Source organism: Melitaea cinxia, chromosome 9, assembly GCF_905220565.1.
Source record: "Melitaea cinxia chromosome 9, ilMelCinx1.1, whole genome shotgun sequence".
In the NCBI taxonomy this organism is placed as follows: Eukaryota; Metazoa; Arthropoda; class Insecta; order Lepidoptera; family Nymphalidae; genus Melitaea; species Melitaea cinxia.
This window is the reverse complement of record NC_059402.1, coordinates 5,666,424-5,686,368: the sequence shown is the minus strand read 5'-3', so window position 1 is coordinate 5,686,368 and position 19,945 is coordinate 5,666,424. Positions and strand designations below refer to the sequence as shown.

The 19,945-nt window shown below is 36.2% G+C and overlaps 1 protein-coding gene across 1 annotated transcript in view; it reads left to right on the top strand.

The window, feature by feature from the left end:
* LOC123656586 (ATP-dependent translocase ABCB1-like) overlaps nt 1-19,945 on the top strand; it is a 29,788-nt gene that overhangs the window by 1,744 nt on the left and 8,099 nt on the right. The window contains exons 4-20 of the mRNA XM_045592256.1: nt 239-410; nt 714-885; nt 983-1,113; nt 1,682-1,906; nt 4,549-4,674; nt 4,925-5,128; nt 5,695-5,865; nt 6,513-6,720; nt 6,967-7,058; nt 8,483-8,587; nt 9,847-10,008; nt 11,081-11,284; nt 14,782-15,023; nt 15,458-15,614; nt 15,873-15,962; nt 16,202-16,306; nt 17,417-17,623. Of these exons, the coding sequence (XP_045448212.1) occupies nt 239-410; nt 714-885; nt 983-1,113; nt 1,682-1,906; nt 4,549-4,674; nt 4,925-5,128; nt 5,695-5,865; nt 6,513-6,720; nt 6,967-7,058; nt 8,483-8,587; nt 9,847-10,008; nt 11,081-11,284; nt 14,782-15,023; nt 15,458-15,614; nt 15,873-15,962; nt 16,202-16,306; nt 17,417-17,623 (2,773 nt within the window). The remainder of the gene's footprint in view (nt 1-238; nt 411-713; nt 886-982; nt 1,114-1,681; nt 1,907-4,548; nt 4,675-4,924; nt 5,129-5,694; nt 5,866-6,512; nt 6,721-6,966; nt 7,059-8,482; nt 8,588-9,846; nt 10,009-11,080; nt 11,285-14,781; nt 15,024-15,457; nt 15,615-15,872; nt 15,963-16,201; nt 16,307-17,416; nt 17,624-19,945) is intronic.

The window sequence follows — 19,945 nt, the reverse complement described above, 5'->3', positions numbered from 1 at the left end:
ACCTTCCACAGGTTACACTATGGTTAGCACTTCCATTAATTAGGTAGATCCTCTGCTTGTTTGCGATCATAGTGATACCTACATAGGGATATAAAAACTCAGGTGTTTCTAAGGTTTTAGGTTGTTAGCTAGACATAATGCATTTGCTTTATTAAACATAATAATGAGCGATACGAAACCCTTAGTGCAGGAATTCAATTAGACAGGTTGTAAGTTCTTATAACAATAATTTTTGCAGAGATATGATAAAGGTAGAGGAAGGTATTGGAGACAAAGTGTCAGCTTTGCTATATAATATTGCAGTATCAATCAGTTGTATTGTGATGACTTTAATGAAGGGATGGAAACTAGCTTTACTCTGTCTCAGTACTGCGCCGATTACTTTTCTGCTCGTGGGATTAACTGGCGCGGTAAATTTGTACCACGAATTAGTGGATTTAGCTAAAAAGTATACAATTATGAGTAATGCAGCAAAGAAAAACAGTAATCTAACTACAGTCGACTTAAAATAAATGTCAGAATCAGAAGAAAGTCCGTTTTCCACTACTATTCCAAAAATACTTTTTAGTTCAGATTTATTAGGAAATCCCAACTTCCGATTGTAACTAGATTTATTAAGTGATATTTTTCTCGTAATCAAATAGAGATAATGATCAAGATCATATCAGTTTAGTTTTTAAATGTTCTCTTCTAGATGAATTTGTTAATTTTAGATATCAAATCGTTTGTATAAGAAACAGGCTCAGGCTAAAGGAGCAGCTAACGCTGTCGCTGAAGAAGCTCTAAGTTCTATTAAAACTGTTTATGCGTTTAACGGTCAAGAGAAAGAAATAGAACGTTATAGGCGATCTCTCATAGATGCCAGAAGAATCCATATACAGAAAGGTAAAAATAGTAAAATTTAAAGTAAAAACTTCGAAAAAAGGACTTTGAATTGAAATTTTAAGTAGTTATGTCTATATCATTTAAGTGAACGTTTCAGAATTTTTCACCGGATTGTCAATGGGGTTTCTATTTTTATGTGTGTTCATTTCTTACGCTTTGGCCTTCTACTTGGGTATTTATCTAATAATAAACGAGCCGGATCGATACAACGCTGATGTTATGTTTTCTGTTAGTATAAAAAATTCTGTTTTTGTAGACTTAGGTGCTACATCGAAAACATAAATCACTTAACTTTTATATTAAAAGACGACTAAGGCAGTAAAACTGTTAATTTTAAAGCTATATAATGGAATTGAGTTTGCTCGCAAATGAAAAAATAACCGATTTCAATTACACCGACAAGAAATACAACGTAGGAAGACGGAAAAATTTTCAAGTAAATACGCAAAGTTAGAGATAATTCAAAAAGTGCTCATCAGATCTTTATGATCAAATTTAAATAAGACGGTATGAAAGGTATCAGATTTTGAATAAAAAAGAACAATCAAAATCTGGACAACCAGTAAAAAGTTATGAGGTGTAATACAACGCAGGTCAACGAAAAAATGGTCAACTGAATAGGCATTATTAGAGATACCTCAATAAGTTCCCAACTTTCGATCAAAGAAAAAAATAAAAAAAAAAATCATACAAATCAGTAAACCCAGTGAAAAGTTGTGAGGTAACATATATATAAAAAAATATAGGCGAATTGAGAACCACCTTCTTTTTTTGAAGTTGGTTAAAAATGTTGTAGGTATTCTTCGGGGTAATGACTGCACTGTCCTATTTCGGTATGATAGGCAATTTGATGACTTCATTAGGGTCAGCTCGTGGTGCAGGTGCTTCTATATTTTACGTATTGCACAGTCGACCAATCATTAACCCCTTATTAGACCGCGGAATCAAACCTGAGTTAATGGAGGGGGACATTGACTTTAAAAACGTATATTTTGAGTATCCTTCCAGGCCTGGAATTAAGGTAAGAAAGGTGTATTTTTTCCCCACAAACATTACCAATAGTTATTTTTATTAAAACGCAACATATAAAATGTTCTTCATACTTATTTCAATTACCATGCTTAATATCAAATTCATAACTTCTATATTTACTGAGATATTAAGATTTAATACAAAACAGATGTAACTTTGCGATTTTTTTGTATCGAGTAAATTTTATGGAATCCTGTTTTCGAAACATACGAAAGATAGTTTATGTCCTGAACTTTACCATACATAAATTTCAAACTTAAATATTCAGTAGTTTGGAACATATGGACATCCTGCCGAGTGGAAAATAAGCAATTTGAGGTAGCATACACTCTTAAGTATGAAGGTATGAAGGTTGTACTAAAGGGATTTATGAACACCTAACCGCATTTTAATTTTTCTTATACCTAAGTACAATAAAATTTAATAGAAAATTAGAAAAAAATAAAGTTAAAGGTATAAATAATACTTAAATTAATAGTCAGATTTAATGAAATAATTTATTCAACCAACTGGTGTTAAACAACATTATTATTATATAGGTACTTATCAATGGCGTGCATAAAGTTTTTAAACAGGGCAGGCAGTCAAAAAAAATATGAACAGCCATACTGCACCTACTTTCTCGCAATTTTTTCCTAATTTATTTCAATTTTGTTGGGAATAGAGGCTTTTAGATAATTTCAAGAACAGACAAGTAAATTATTGGACACGTAAAGTGCATTTATATTTATCAGTTACTGGATAGACTGTGACCTATAATTTTTCGTAATTTTATATAAAACCTTTTTACAATATCGTCACTTCATCATCATCACTTCAGCCTATCGCAGTCCACTGCTGGACATAGGCCACATGCCAAAAATGGCGCGAAATTATGTGTATTGCCCATAGTCACCACGCTGGGCAGGCGGGTTGGTGGCCGCAGCCCGCAGGGCTGGCTTTGTCGCACCGAAGACAACAATTACAGCAACCCAATATCAGCAACATCGTTATATGTATTAAATAGTTCTTGCGAATTTTTTTTTGTTTGTCATATCATAGTCATTGATATAAACAAATTTTACTATATATGTATTTACGTAATAATAGCGTTTCTGACGCAACATCCACTTCGATATTGATATCCAGTGGTGCATGATACTTATCAATAGAACAAATATACGTTGAGCTACGAGGGAGCGTTTTTAAGCTCGCGGAATGAAGGGTAAGGGGTTGAAATAAAAAAACCAAATTATTTTTCCTTTTCAATATATTCACCTGCAAGACGGACACATTTTTCAGATCTTTCAATTAATTTATTTATACCCCCATAAAAAATGTTTTGTCTTTGTCCTCAAAATACGCTGAAACTGCCTCCTTAACTTCATCGGTGGTAAATTTTTTACCCCGCAGCTTTTTTTTTTCATTTTTGGAAAGAGGTAAAAATCACTCGGGGGCAGGTCTGGGCTGTAGGGTGGGTGGTTCAAAATATCGAAGCCCACCTTTATCTTTATAATCGATCAATAATATTCCTTCTGAGACCCAAAAGACCGTTGCCATGAGTTTCCCAGCTGACTGTGACACCTTAAACTTCTTGGGGGGTGCTGTGCCCTTTTTATGTCACTGCATAGAGTCTTGTTTCGACTCAGGTTCATAATGATGAACCCAAGTTTCGTCTCCAGTAACAATTCGACTCAATACACCATCCCTGTCTTCATTGCAGAGGTCCAAAAATGCACGTGAACACTCTACGCGTTGTTTTTTGCGGCGGCGTGAGCATTCTCGGTAGATGGGTATCTAGCGCTGACATTAGTCATGCCAAGATGATCGTGAAGGATTTTAAAAATGGTTGTATCGGATACGCCAACCATTTCTGCGAGTTGTTTCTACTTTAGTCGAGCATCGTTGAGTACAAGTTTTTCGACTTTTTGGATAAATTCTGGCGTGGTCACCTTGACGCTCCTGCCCGGCCTCGGGCCGTCTTCAAGGGATTCCCTTAGTTTTTTAAACAAACTGTGCCACTTGTACACCATGGTTTTTCCTGGACAAGAGTCACCGTAAACCGATGACATCTCATCCATTATGGTCGCAACTGATTTTCCTTGCTTGGTAAGGAACTTTATAACGGCACGATATTCGATTTTTTCCATATTTCACTTTTCACTCCTGATTATGTTGCTTGGTTGGTGATAGCTCAAAGACTAATAGTCTAATAATAATGAAATCTCGTATTTATACTAATTATGAGTTACTAAACACGTTACGATCCTAATGAGCCTAATCACCCCCTCCAACCCTCTCATTCCGCGAACTTAAAAACGCACCCTCGTATCTTGAATACAATTCTTTGCAATACTGGTAAAAACTGGGTCTAAAATTTATTCATGAGCATTATGAATTGTATTTTTTGAGACAGGCTTGTTAAATCCTATATGCCTTAGCGAAGCTCTAGTTGATATTACACATATATAATGTCAACTTTAGGAAAAAATAAATAAAATTCACCTCAAAATAATAATAAAAAACGAGTATAACTAAAAAAACAACACATACAAATCTTACATGACATTTTTATAAGTGTAACTGCAGAGAAATATAATTTTATTTATTTGAATAGGTTATGTGTTGATATTTATTTAAAAATTATTTTAGGTTTTAAGCGGCGTGAGCATTAACATATTAAGGGGACAGTCAGTGGCTTTAGTTGGACAGTCTGGTTGTGGCAAGTCTACCGTCGTTGCTCTTATATCCAGATACTATGATGTCGTTGATGGAAGTGTAAGTTCGATCAAAATATTAGCGGATTAGGTAGCCCTTAATCTTTGAGTCTGATTACAAATAATCCAGAAACCTACTTGCCATATATTTTTTAATCAAATTCGGTTGGGTAGTTAAATGGACCTAAAGAATAATACAGGAAATGTATAAATACAATTGTGATATTCTTATCCAACAAAAAGCATAGCTTAGTAATAACTAAACGTTACCTATGTGTGTTAACAACGTAATAAATTTAGCATCTAAATAGGTTAGGGTAAACGGCTATGACGTCCGTGAGCTGTCTGTGAGGTGGTTACGTGATCAGGTCGGCCTGGTACAGCAGGAACCTGTACTGTTTAATACAAGCATACGAGAAAATATTCGTTACGGATACAAATTTGCTTCAAATGACGACATATTAAAAGCGGCGCAAATTGCTTACGCCCACGATTTTATCATGATGCTACCTGCTGTAAGATTTTTATAATGCATTACTTATTTTATTAGTGTGTTATTATTATTGGATTGTCTATGATTTTTGTGTATTTATGTAATAGCACATGCATTCACACATATTTACCGTGGCGCCATTGTGTATTGTGGTGGTTCATTGTAATATGAAACTTTGAATAGTTACGGGTCTCTGTAAAGAACTCACTATAGACGGCGCCAGGGTCCCCTAAAACCGAAAATAAAAAATCATCATATCAAGAATTTCGCTCTAGCGGGTACATCGTTCCATAGCTTAATTGGCTAGAGCGCCGACACGGTCAGTCGGAGACGCGGGTTCGAACCCCGCTGGAGCGGTCAATTTTTGATATGATATTCAAAAAATGTTTTGAAACTATTTGTTGAATGGAACCACGAGACCAGCACTAGTGCTGGTCACAGGCTTTGTGTGGTGGCCTTCAAACTAAAAAAGAATCATGAAAATCGGTAAATCTTGTAAAAAGTTAAAAGGCAAGACACATAGAAAAAGAAAAAATACAATTTAATTCGAGTCGATCAAAATATAATAATAATTTTAAACATCTTTAGGGTTATGATACTTTGGTAGGAGACCGTGGTACCGCATTATCGGGAGGACAGAAGCAAAGGATTGCTATTGCTCGTGCTTTAGTGCGAAATCCACGTATTCTCATACTTGATGAAGCTACTAGTGCTCTCGACACTCTTTCAGAATCTAAAGTACAGGAGGCATTAAATAAGGTTTATTGAACTTAAAATAAGTTTAAGATATTACACAAAGATAATTAATTATAAAGAATTCTCTTTTGTAAAGAGAAGTGTAGTTGTTAGTTGAGAATAGTTGCTACCTTAGACTAGAAATAGCTTAAAGTGAATAATTATAATCGGCTGATTGCATACGGCTTTTAGTAAATAAGTATATATCACATTTAATTTGTGGTGATAACATGGTGTACGAAAATGATTCACCAATAATCCGAACTCTTTCAACTTTGTGTATATCCACCTCGATAGCTTGAAGTGTATTATATTATAATTGGGCAAAGATCCCTTTTCTTAACTGGTATTTACTACTTATTAATCTCTTAACAATTCTCCTTTAAAACTTAATTATTTATAGATTTTGTATACTCAGAGTGTAAAATATGGAATTTTTATAATCACTTCGTATCGTATTCGTATAGAATTCAAATATATAAAAAACTTACAAAGAGCACCCAACCACATTTTGATTTTTACCACATTCGTTAGTCACTGTCCAGATAAATCAATATGAGGATATAAACAAATTGACCAGTGTTGATTCTATCATGATATATAGGATCTCATGTTCCACTTAAAACATTTCGAATCACAAAACGAAAAGTTTGCAATTGTTTTGTAATTAGGCTACAAAAGGACGGATAACTATAATAGTAGCACACCGTTTATCTACTATACGAAATGTAGACGTTATATACGTGATGAAACAAGGACAAGTTGTAGAGTCGGGCAATCATGAAGAATTGATGATTCGAAAGGGTTTCTACTACGAGATGTTCAAGGCATCTGAATTATCCAACTTAAGCCAACCTGACGTATCAAATGGGATGGAAGGTAAGAGCTCAAACACTATTGCTAATTAGTTGCAATTGAGTAGGTAACACATAAGTCATATTTAATTGATTACCTTCTCATTAGAGAAAAAGGGTTTTCATTGTTAGTTTAGAAATTGCAGATATCACAACCCCAGCATAAAACCTGTCTATTCATATGTAATTTCTGGGAAATATATAAAAATTGGTACCTACCTATAATAAAAACTTTGTATATAGAATATAAAGAGTATTTATTAACTTTAAGCTGACGCGTCTCTTCAAAATTTATCGGAAATGTCAAAAGTTATTATTAATAGCAAGGATAAAATATTGGAAAGATCTATAGTGGTTACTGACGTAAGTGTTACATTCCTCAATCAATTGTTTTAGTAGCAAAATTGAAAGCCATTAGTTCTAAAGAAGAAGAAGAAGGTTTTAGTAAATTCATGTTAAACGTTTGCAATGGTCTTGTTTTATATTTTTTTTCTTTCAAGGATTTACAAGAAACAAAATCAAACACATCTTTAACGTTCTGGCAAGTGTTGACGCTAAATGCTCCTGAATGGAAAAGTATAATTTTTGGTTGTCTATGTTCAATTATAGGAGGGTTTTCTATGCCTTTAATTATCGTCGCTTTCGGAGACTTATTTGGTGTAAGATTATTTTTGGCAGTAATATAACGGTTGTGGTGTAAAATATTTTGATTTGGTTGAGTATTCCTTAAAAAATTACTAAAAAACATTGAACCCAAAAAAACATCACTAAAAAGTATTATTTTAATATACATATTCGTTGCTTTGTGATAAGGGGTTGAATAAATGAAAAATTCTAAGCCAGCTAATAGTGAATTTGTAGAAAATTTACGTTCTCTTTGCACGAACTGGCGTTTAATATAAAATTATATAGCAGTAAGTATTCAGTACCTATATAAACTTCACAGGCACTTGAGGAAAACATTATTTTATATATTTATAGTAATGCTAAATTGTTTTCTTAACTAAACTTCAATTATATCAAGTGAATTTTTGGCATCATATTTGTAATGTGTGTTTTGTTAGTTAGCTAGGCCTGGTTCACTCTTTACTGTTAGTTTTCAGAGACTTACAAAACTATAACTGTTGGTTCTTTAAGTTGTGAATAAAAATATCAGACAGATTAATTTTATGTGAAGTACGATGGTGAAATAAAAAATATATTTTTTTGGTACCACACTAGTGGAAGATAAACGTACTGCTACGAGCCTCGACGTAGTTATGTTTTTAAAAAAAGGATTTAGTGATTAAAAGTAGAATTATTGATTAAGACAGCCGGTTGTGAGCTAGGGATGTCAGAGTCAGTGAAAAATGTATGAGTGGATGCGTGGTGAGCGGAACAGGGTGCAAATAATATTTAAAACAGTTCGATCCGCTCGATAGTAAGCGGCTACCGTCACTTATGAACCCCTGCAAAAACAGGAGCATTACAAGTACGTTGCCAACCTTACCTCCAACTCTCTCCAAGAGCTCTACCACCTTACTTACCACAGTAACGCGACACTATTTGAGATCAGTATAATGTATTATTTGCCGGTGATCTTTTGTAAGATTGAGTTACTTCTTCAGCCGGGTTGCTCCAACTTTTAAGGAAGATATTGCCGGCTTTACTCCACAACAGAATATCAGAAATTGTGCCTGTAAATTGTTGCCCTTAACTATGTGAAACTTTATCAGAAATTAATCGCCCAATTAGTCGTACTTCAGTCGTTTTTGTATAAGAACTAAAATTTATACAATATTTTACAGTCGATGGCAAATCACGATCCAGATTACTTAATTATTAAAGTTAAAACAATATCTTATATTTGTGTCTCTATCGGCTGCGTGACGGGCTTTTCCCATTTAATTGAAGTAAGTCCACTGTTAATTTAAAGTATGTAACATGTAACTGTTCTGGGTGATCTTTTTTATCACTTTTGTGATAAATAATAAGCGGTTACCATAGCGTATCGCCTATTAGATTTTTTTTATTCGTACATTTAGTCGTGCAGATGCGTTACATAAAAATGTAATTTTTTGTTTTAAAATTTATTTAATGTTTATTTTTATTTTTATATACCAATTTCAATTTTAATATATTTTAATCAATCGGTAGCTAATTACCTACATGCTAATATTTCCCAAAAAAATCATTCATCATCATTTAATTTTTCCTAATAAAGACTGATAAATGGAAACGCTTCTTCTCTGTTTTATAAACGGTTTATCACTATACTATACCTTATATACTAGCTAGTGAAATACTTACTTCAGTAAATAATTTAAATTTAAATTTGCTAATAGAAAGTGAAAACTTCATTGGCAATCAACAATAACAGCAATTATGTTTTTGACCTGACAACGTCTATGAACGCCGTCTGCATGCACGACAAAGGATGACTCGTTTTCCCGTTATGCTCGCATTGTCTTGCGCCGCATCTACCTCTTTTCCACTAGATAGGCCTATGCGTCCGAGGAGATATTTTGTTATGACGTTGTCTCGTTAAACTATTGTCCGTAAACCAACTTTACAGACAACCAATGTTTGACATAAAAAGGTCTAATAAATCGATGAACGCCGGCTGCATGCACGAAGAAGAATGATGTAAACCAAATAATTGTTAAAATAATTATTATTACATACCAATAATAACTGTTAAATTAATAATGACAATTATTACGTATTAAATTTAATATAATGTTAATATCAATAAATATAAATATCTACACAATACACACACGGTCGTCTGTTCCTAAAGTAAGCAACTTAATGCTTGTATGAGCAGCAGACAGAGCAGCTGTCACACACTGTTCACATTTCACAAACGCACGCGCACGCGTACACACACGCGCTCGCGCACGCACACGCACACGCACACGCTCACGTACACGCACACGCACACGCACACGCACACGCGTACTGACATGCACACACGCGCACACACGCGTATACTCGCGCACACTTGCGCACCCACGCGCAGACACGCACACACACGCACTCACACGCACACACACACGCACAGTAAGCAACTTAATGCTTGTTATAGGTAACAGCCGGATGGTATAGCTATTTTTTTGATATACATATGTGTATAAATGTATAAATACAATTGTCTAAGTTTTCTTTGTAGACATATTCCTTTGGTAAAGCTGGTGCGTATTTGACTGAAAGACTCCGTCTGCAGATGTTTACACACTTTCTCTCTCAAGATGTCGCTTATTTTGACGAGCGTGCTAACTCAACGGGTGCTTTGTGTGCCCGGTTGTCTGCCGAGGCTGCGTATGTTCAAGGTGTAAGTATACATTACTATAGTAGGCACGAGGTGTCAAGAGCCTGTCTAACCGCAAATTTCTACTCAATTAACGATTATGATTTTCATTCCGTCTCTTGACCGAATTGTACCTATGGAATTTCGGGGGAAAAAGGAATCAATATCCTAGTTTATTAACGGCCTCAAATCATATCAAGCTTTACTCGTTACTAACGACAAATAATTTCGGCGTGATACATAGAAAAGATACGGACAATAATTGTGTTTGCTCGCAAACGAAAAACAACCGACTTTAATTACATCGACGAGTAATACAACGTAGATCGACGAAAAAATAGTCAAGTAACTACGCGTTATCAAAGATTACTCAAAAAATAGTTATCAGATCTCGATAAAATTTATATGTGACCACATGATGAACATCAGTTTCCAGATTTCTCTGGGATCCCATCATCAGATCCTGGTTTCCTTATCATGGTACCAAACTAGGAATATCACCTTTCCAACAAAAAAAGAATTATTAAAATCGGTATATCCAGTAGAAAGTTATGCGGTATAATACAACGTAGGTCGATGAAAAAAGCGTCAAGTAAAAACGCATTATTAGATATAACTCGAAAAGTAGTTGTTAGATCTCAAATAAATTTAAATGGGACCAACTGACACACACCACCTTTCGATTAAAAAAAAAAATGTCGAAATCGGTCTACCCGGTCAAAAGTTCTGATGTAGCATACATTAAAAAAAATACAGTCGAATTGAGAACCTCCTCCTTTTTTGGATGTCGGTTAAAAAGGGCAAAAACGCTTAGTTTTGATTATATAGGAATTATTAGGGATCCTCCCCAGACTCTACGAGATTGTTTTTCTAATTTCTTCAATTCATAAAATTAATCGGTTCGGTTAGTTTTCGGTTAGTTTCATAAAAACCCAGAGCAAGACAAACATCTGTATGACCTATACAAATATTAGCATGAAATTGATCTCTTAGTCCAATCTGCTATCGTTAACACTATTTTCAGTGTAGTATCTAGTGTTACTATTATTTTACTTTATTTTCACTTTTAGCTGCTTTACAAAATTATTTTTTTCAGGCCACAGGTCAGCGGATTGGTATATTGTTACAAGCCTTGGGGTCAGTCGGCTTCGCGCTGCTTTTAGCTGTCTGGTTCCAATGGCGTGTCGCTCTCGTAGCCCTAGCGTTTCTTCCTTTATTAATTTTGGTCACTTGGCAGCAAGGTTTAGCTACGGATAAAGAATCTTCCGGATATGTCAAATCCCTCGAAAATAGTACAAAGGTGGTGGTTCATTTTTTTTCACGACTATTTACATAGCTTTTACATAACTTTTTACGATATTATTAAAGTAATAACATAATGAATGTAATGTAAGGGGGAAAACGACAATAATATCTAGTCGGTCTCCAAAGTCAACTTACCTGCACGTGGTACCCCTGCTAGATAACAGACGAGGCTCTGGCAACCGATTTGTGGCGGAATAACCACTTATACCTGGCAGGGCCACCTGTTAAAAGAAGCTTCTGCAGCCTGGGGTCCAAATAACCGCCGAAAAGACTAGTGCAGAACGCAACGGGAAACAACTACAACTTATTTTTAAAAGGAAATTAATCATGGAAGTATAATCAAAAAGATCACGAACGCCATACAATCCGCCTAGTAACCGGCGCCTCTCTCCTTCCGGGGCAAGCGGTAGGAAATATGCTAGCGGCCACAAGGCAGCAGGAGACCAGGCTCCCTGTGGAAATTCGGTTACTGGAATATCTTTTAAGTTACGCCAAATTCAAACGATAGGGACATGGGATGTGCGTTGCTTACTTTAGCCTTGAAAAACCTAATGTCTTGGAGACGGAGACCACTCGTTGCGGCTTAAACATCTGTGGACTCAGTGAAACTCATTGGAAAGGTAATGGATACTTTCTCACTGAATCCCATGCCGTCTACTTTTTTGGTAATGATAACAGCAGCCAGAATGGAGGTTGTTCTATTAATAATCGCACACCAGAGAAACTCTGTGATCAGCTCTGAAGCAATAAATGACCGGATTATCAGCGTCAAGCTCAAGGCATTACCGGTGAACTTGACTATCATACAAGTATATGCCCCCACCAGCATTGCCAATGATGAAGTCATAGAGAAGTTTTATTCAGAACTGGAGACATCCATCACAAAAGTCCCTAATAGAAAAATACTACCAATACTAGGTGACTTTAATGCTAAAATTGGAGAAAACTCTTACCAGCTTGGCCATTGCGTGGTAGGTTTTGTCTTGGAACACGCAACGAAAGAAGCGAACGTCTCATGCAGTTTTTAACTGAAAATGATCTGGTGATAGTAAATAGCCTATTTCAACACCACCCACGCAGGCTCTATACTTGGACGTCGCCAAACGGCAAACATCGCAATCAGGCAGATTATATCCTGGTTAGATCGCGATGGAAAACATCTATTAGAAATGTTCATACTCTTCCCGGTGCTGACTGTGAGTCAGACCACCAACTGCTAATATGAAGTTTTAATTTATGTTATGTAATAAAGGATAGCTCAAAGTTTTACACTGCTGCAAAATATATGTGGTTAGAATGGGACAATGCTAACATCACCTAGAAGACACCAAAGTGGGAACGGCCACAAAAGCTAATTATAGAGTCTGCTGCGGCTTCTAAATCACCAAGTGTAAAGCACAAGCAAAAACACTGGATGACCAATGGCACACTAGAACTAGTTGAGCGGAGACGCACACAGAAAGCAACGGGGGCTGATAGTAAGAACTTGAATAGGGTGTCAGCACAAATCCTAACCAGATGCAGACAGGACTACAATGCCTATCTGTGCAGAATATGTGAGGAAATCGAATTTCACGCTAACAGACATGAGTCCAGGGAACTCTATGATAAAATAAGATCCATCACAAAATCACTCACTTCTAAGATCTGGACCATTGAAAACAATGATGGTATAATAGTTACTGAGCTAGAACATATAAACTGAAGTTGTGTGGAAAAGTTATTGTCAGTCCCTGTTCAACGACACTCAGTCAAACAACTTTCCTAATGTAGAACCCGAATTGGAAAACCTAGAGCCGGACACACGCAAATTTGAAGTCAGAGCTGCCATTATGCACTATAAAAACGGAAAGGCTACCGGCAGAGATGCCATCCCCATTGAGGCATTTAGAGCTTTAGACGGTATACGTGTGAATATCTTCCATAACATCTCCAACAAGATATAGCAATTGGGAACATGGCCAACAGAACGGACTCATACGGTTTTCATTCCTTTGCATAAAAAGGGTTCAAATAAGAAATTTAGCAACTACCGCCTTATTGCATTAATATCTCATGCCAGCAAAATCTTGTTACATAGTCTAAATGAACGACTGAAAACTGTCCTGTCAAAGGAGATAGCTTCTGAAGAAGCTGGTTTCGTAAGGGGTAAGGGTAGACGTGAGCAGATACTTATTGTTCGCCAGATCATAGAGATAGCAAGAGAGTTTTACGAACCGTCCTATATTTGCTTTGTTGACTTCTCAAAGGCTTTTGACTCTGTGAAATGACCTAAGCTATGGAGTGTTCTCATGGGTACACCTGAATACTTAGTTCATCTTCACAGGCGCCTTTTTGAAGACAGAAATGCATCCGTGCGGAAAGATGACGTTATGTCAGAAAGCTTCTACCCAAGCGCAGGTGTTCGTGAAGAATGATTAATATCACCGCTTTTGTTCAATGCTTATACTGAACTCATAATGCGCATTACTCTCGAGTACTGGACTGATGGTGTAGTTATTGCTGGCTACAGGATATCGAACATGCACTATGCTGACGATATAACCTTGTTCGCGTCTAGTGCTTGTCATATGGAAGAATTACTTCTCAAAGTGGAGCGTGGGAGCCTAGAATTCGGATTAAAGATTAACAGCTGTAAAACTAAGACGATGATTGTAGACCGAGCTAATAATAATTCCTCCGAAGTCACTCATATTGTGAAGTGTGAGGTCCTGCACTCCTACATATATCTTGAAGCTCTGATCTTGAATGAAAGAGGCTGCGTAGAAGGGGTGACGCGTCGTATGGCAATAGTTAAAACTGCGATGGGCAGACTGAAGAAAGTATGGAGGAACTGAAATGTAACAAAGGCTACGAAGATCCGGCTCGTTCGAACCCTTGTTTTTCCCATATTTTTATACGCTGCGGCGACGTGGACAGTGCGACAAATCGAGAAAAAGAAAATAGATGGTCTGGAGATGTGGTGCTGAAGGCAAATGTTGAGATTATCGTGGACCGAATTTGGTACCAATGTCTCTATTCTCCAAGAACTCAGTATTAAAAAACGTCTTTCGGCGGTAGTACAGGGTCGAATTTTGAAGTTCTTCGGAGGTGTTTCCCGTCGCGAGAGTGACTCCATTGAACGCCTTGTCGTACAGACCAGGGTGGAGGGCAATAGAGGGCGAGGAAGATCATCCATGCGATACACTGACTAAATTAAATATGCTGTGGGTGGTCCCTTGTATGAGTGCATCAGGATGTCAGGCAACAGAGAGAAGTGGCGAACAATCGTGAAGGGCATCACAACTGCCCCTACAGAGGTCGCTACGTGATGACCACGATCGCTCTGTCAAGAGAGTCACGAAGAGGAAGAAGAAGAAGAACATAATGAATAAGAAGTTGTCGCTTGGTGAGAAAGAGAATCCGAGGCTTTATACATGTCCTTATTAGTAAAATGTTATACATGGTTAGGTTAGTTATAATTATATCGTTGTTTTGTATTTGCTGGAACAGATAGCCGTTGAAGCGGTGTCTAACATACGTACAGTCGCTAGTTTGGGTCGCGAGAGTTACATCGTACAACAGTATGCAGAGCAACTGTCGCATGCGACGTTGCCAGCTCGGCGCGCGGCACACTGGCGTGGGCTTATGAACGGTCTCTCTAAATCCATCTTCAACTTCGTAAATGTTGCCGCTCTTACTTATGGTGGTCACTTAATCGCTGCTGATGGGACTGCTTACCAGAACATTCTTATGTAAGACAACTTAGAAATAGTACGAGTGTATTTTATACGTACTATGAATAATTTTGTTGAATTTGTTACTGAAGTAGAGCAAAGCAGGAAATATCTTGCCAAAACAGGAAAATTATATTGCTCTCAAGTAGTGTTATGTTCCTGTGGTTAGTAAGGTGGACAGAGCTCCTGGGGATGATCGTGGGTAGGGTCAGCAACGCGCTTGGAATACTCATGGCATTGCAGGTGTCCATAAGATGTGGTATTCGCTTACCACTAGGCAGTCCATTTAATCGTACATGTTTGCCACTGTTGTACTTTTTACAATTAATTAAATTATTTACTTCCATATGGGCTTTGTATAGGAGACACAATTTTTATAATTAGAATATTTAGAAGCAATTAGATCACAATAGTTTATAATACATTTTAATAAATTTTCTTCCTATTGTCAGTGCAACCCAAGCGTTGCAATTGGCTTCGTCTCAGGCTCAAAACGCATTTGCGTATGCGCCCGACTTCCAAAAGGGTAATAAAGCTGCAACAAGAATCATTGAGCTGCTTAAAACCAAGCCTAAGATTACGAATCCTGACAAACCAGTGGAAAGCTTTGTTCGTTTTAATTATTATTATTATTTTTAATTTTTTTGTGAGATAATTATATCAAGCATTTTAACTAATGCGTTTTCATTTGTTCTTAAGCATCGTATATCTTTATGTAATGTAATTTTTTTAATGTAATTTTATTTATTATTAAAATTAATACAGAGCATGTAGTTTTAAAACTAGGTTTAAATGAGACTTTTTCCATTTTTTTTGCATTCATGTATTTAAAGACTATGTATAATGTTTTTGTTAATTGCCTTATAGAAAGCGACAGGAGATGCTTGCCTAATTGGAGTAAGATTTAAATACCCAAGCAGGCCAAATACAAAAGTTTTGCGAAACTTGCATTTAAAGGTAAGGTTTCTAATAAAGTTGATCTAGCACATAAGCACTATATGTTATCAGACAGTATTTGTCAGTAGGAAATAAAACAGACCTTTACCAATTTTACCTCATAAATATCTGACAAATGGACAATGATATTTATCTTATGAATATCGGTCATGTCTGATAACTATCTGAAACATTGTCAATAACCAGTGATATTAGTCCTTAGGATACAGTAAATGTAATTAAATAAATACTTAAATCAGATAAACCGTGGTAAAACAATCGCAATAGTCGGACAGAGTGGATGCGGGAAAAGTACTATAATTCAACTCCTTCAGAGGTATTACGATCCTGATGCGGGTAATGTTGTAAGTGATCAATTATTTTGTATGAGAACCATATTATAGCTTGTAGTGTATTTTTTTTACTTGCGTTTTCAACGGACAAAAATATTTTTGTACATAGATACATATACTATATAACTATAAAAAGAAGGTTTTTATACACCTAAATTAAGTGAACCAATTTCTATGAAAACGTATAAAATTATAGCTTCGCATGCTCTCCAATATTTGGTCACGTCTAATGTAAAGATTCCCTATTTAACACATTTTTGAAATTCAAATTTCTTTCTATTATTCAATTTGTCTAACGAATTTACTTTTCAATCTACAATGGTGGCAAAAAGGGTATCAATATATGCCGATGGTAAATTGGTTACCGTTTAGCCTATAGATAACAACCTGCAAAACCAGAAATAACGTAAGCGCTTTGATTACTGAAGCATCTTTCTAGTTTCCCCTTTTATCTTTGTCATATCAAAGTTGCAATATACTCATAATACTCATAAAGAAATATATCCGTATCAAAGTCATTTGATTTGGAGCAGTCTCTACTAGCTAGGTATTTTAAGGAAGTAATTTATCGGAAACGAAGTCGGAGTTTTGAAATTTGTTTTATTGGAATTGTAACCGGAGTCGGAGGTAGTTAACGAGTAGTTAACAAGCCGTAGATAACGCCAGCACCATTTTTTTTTGTACCTAGTTTGCTACCTAGCTAGAGGGACAAGAAAAATTTTACCGGGAAATTGATTTACTTTCCTCTACTCATGGATCATTTCCGATAAGAATACGTTTTTCTCTATTGTACTTATTTAGTTGAAGCTTTTTATTTTGACAAATTTGTCAAAGACTATATATTTTTTGAATCTGACCTGCAATTAAAACCTGTGAAACAAAAGTTTCGGAGCCGAAGGTGTAATAATAGTCGGAAGTTCTGACTTGGTTCGGAGCTGGAGTCGAAGCTCCACAACATCCCTAGTCTACATAAATACACAGTCGTTTTGTGTCTGGCGAGTGCGACAATCTTATAATAAACTTGGATCAATTTTTAGGAGTGTATAGTATTTAACATTAATGTATTATTTAATAACGTATAAATAAATTAAAATTAAATAGGTACTGATGAAAACTCTACAGTTTCTAGATGATATTACTCTTGATAAACTACGCTTAAGCGATGTGCGTGCTAGTTTCGGGTTAGTGTCCCAAGAACCAGTACTTTTCGACCGCAGTATACGTGAGAACATTGCTTATGGAGACAATTCAAGGGTGGTTCTGGAAGGCGAAATAATTGCTGCGGCAAAGCAGGCGAATATTCACGATTTCATTGTGTCATTACCAATGGTAATTTAGACTCTACAATGTTGTAATATATTAGACTAAGATCTCCCAGTAAGGTCGACCGTCACTAATCTTCATTTTTTTGTACAATTTTGTTGGCAAACAAGCGTACGGCTCACCTGATGGTAAGCGAATACCGTAGCCTATAGACCTCTGCAACATCAGAAGCATTGCAAATGTGTTGCCGACCCTACCCCAATATTCGCCAGAAGGATCCTGCTTACCGAATGAAAATTATACTTTATCAGATAAATATGTTGCCAAACATGTATTAATAGGGTTTTTCTTTTACTAGCTGTGCTCGCGGCTTCGCCCGCGTTGAAATCAGTGTGTCACAAGGTTTTCCCGACAAACTTCCAGTGAAACTCTCATCAAAATCGGCTTAGCCATTCAGTAGATTTTGAGGGAATCGATCACATACACTTTTGGGGACTTTGTTTTATAATACACCAACTGTTGCCCGCGACTACGACTACGATCAAGATGTTTAACGCTTATTATTTTTTTATTTCAGTGACTTGAAATGCTTATCACACTGAGTAACTTTTGAAAAGGCACAATTTAGTATAATTTAATAGTTATTTTTATAAAACCTCTCTATACACCACATTTTTAGTTTTATTTTCAGGCTGCAGTATAAAAAACCTTTCAGGCGAACTTTGTTCATCCTAGATGGATGGATCATCTAGCGGTTTTTGAGTTCTCGTGATGAGTGAATCGGTGACCTTTCTATTATATATATATATATATATATATATATATATATATATATATATATATATATATAATATATATAAAAGCGAAAGGTCACTCATCACGAAATCTCCGAAACTATAACACCTACAAACTTAAAATTTGGCAGGTAGGCTTCTTAAAGGACGTATACATCCGCTAAGAACGGATTTTACGAAACTCGACCCCTAAGGGGGTAAAACGGGGGTTGGAAGTTTGTATGAACGTCCTATGCTTTTGAAGTAAGAGAGTTGAAATTTAAAATGTACGCTCTATAGATGGTAAGAAGGTGTCTAAATAATGTATCTTTAGAAATCAACTCCCTCTTGGGGTTAAAACGGGGGATGGTAGGTTGACCCACTCATCACGAAATCTCCGAAACTAGAACAGCAATAAACTTGAAATTTGGCAGATAGGTTTCTAATAAAGTGCAAACATTCGCTAAGAACGGATTTTGCCATACTCGATCCCTAAGGGGATTAAACGGGGGTTGGAAGTTTGTATGAAAGTCCTATGTTTTTGAAGTAAATGACTTGAAATATAAAATGTATACACGTATATATAGATGGTGAGGAGGTGTCCAAATAATGCATCGTAATCTATATATATAAAAAAGAAAGGTCACTGTCAACTTATCATGAGAACTCAAAAAACGCTGGAGGGTCCATCCATCCAGGATGAGCCCTCCAGCCATTATAGTTAGTAGACGTCCGCTAAGAACGGATTTTGCGATATTCGACCGCTAAGGGGGTTTAATTGGGGTTGATAGTTTGTATGAGACATATACAGTAGCTATAAGTTCGCCTGATAGGTTATTTATACTGCAGCCTGAAAATAAAGCTAAGAATGTGGTTTATAGAGAGGTTTTATAAAAAGAACTATTAAATTATACTAAATTGTGCCTTTTAAAAAGTTACTCAGTGTGATAAGCATTTCAAGTGACTGAAATAAAAAAATAATTTGCGTTAAACATCTTAATAGTAATGCATATCTTCTTAGCCACGCGGATGTAATCGCGGACAACAGTTAGTGTATTATAAAACAAAGTCCCCAAAAGTGTATGTGATCGATTACCTCAAAATCTACTAAACGGATTTTCATGCGGTTCAAGAGGAAGGTTTACGGAACGGCTAAGCCGATTTTGGTGAGATTTTCACTGGAAGTTTGCCGGGAAAACTTTGTAACACACTGATTTTAACGCGGGCGAAGCCGCGGGCACAGCTAGTATATATATAAAAGCGAAAGGTCACTCATCACGAAATCTCCGAAACTATAACACCCACAAACTTGAAATTTGGCAGGTAGGCTCCTTATAGGACGTAGACATCCGCTAAGAACGAATTTTATGAAACTCGAATCCTAAGGGGGTCGAGTTTCGTACAATGCGCGGGTTGCAAGTTTGAATGAAAGTCCTATGTTTTTGAAGTAAAAGATTTGAAATTTAAAATGTATGCCTTATAGATGATGAGAAGGTTGCCAAATAATGTAGCTTTAGAAATCAACGCCCTTTTGGGGTTAAAACGGGGGATGGTAGGTTACTCACTCATCACGAAATCTCCGAAACTATAACCCCTACAAACTTAAAATTTGGCA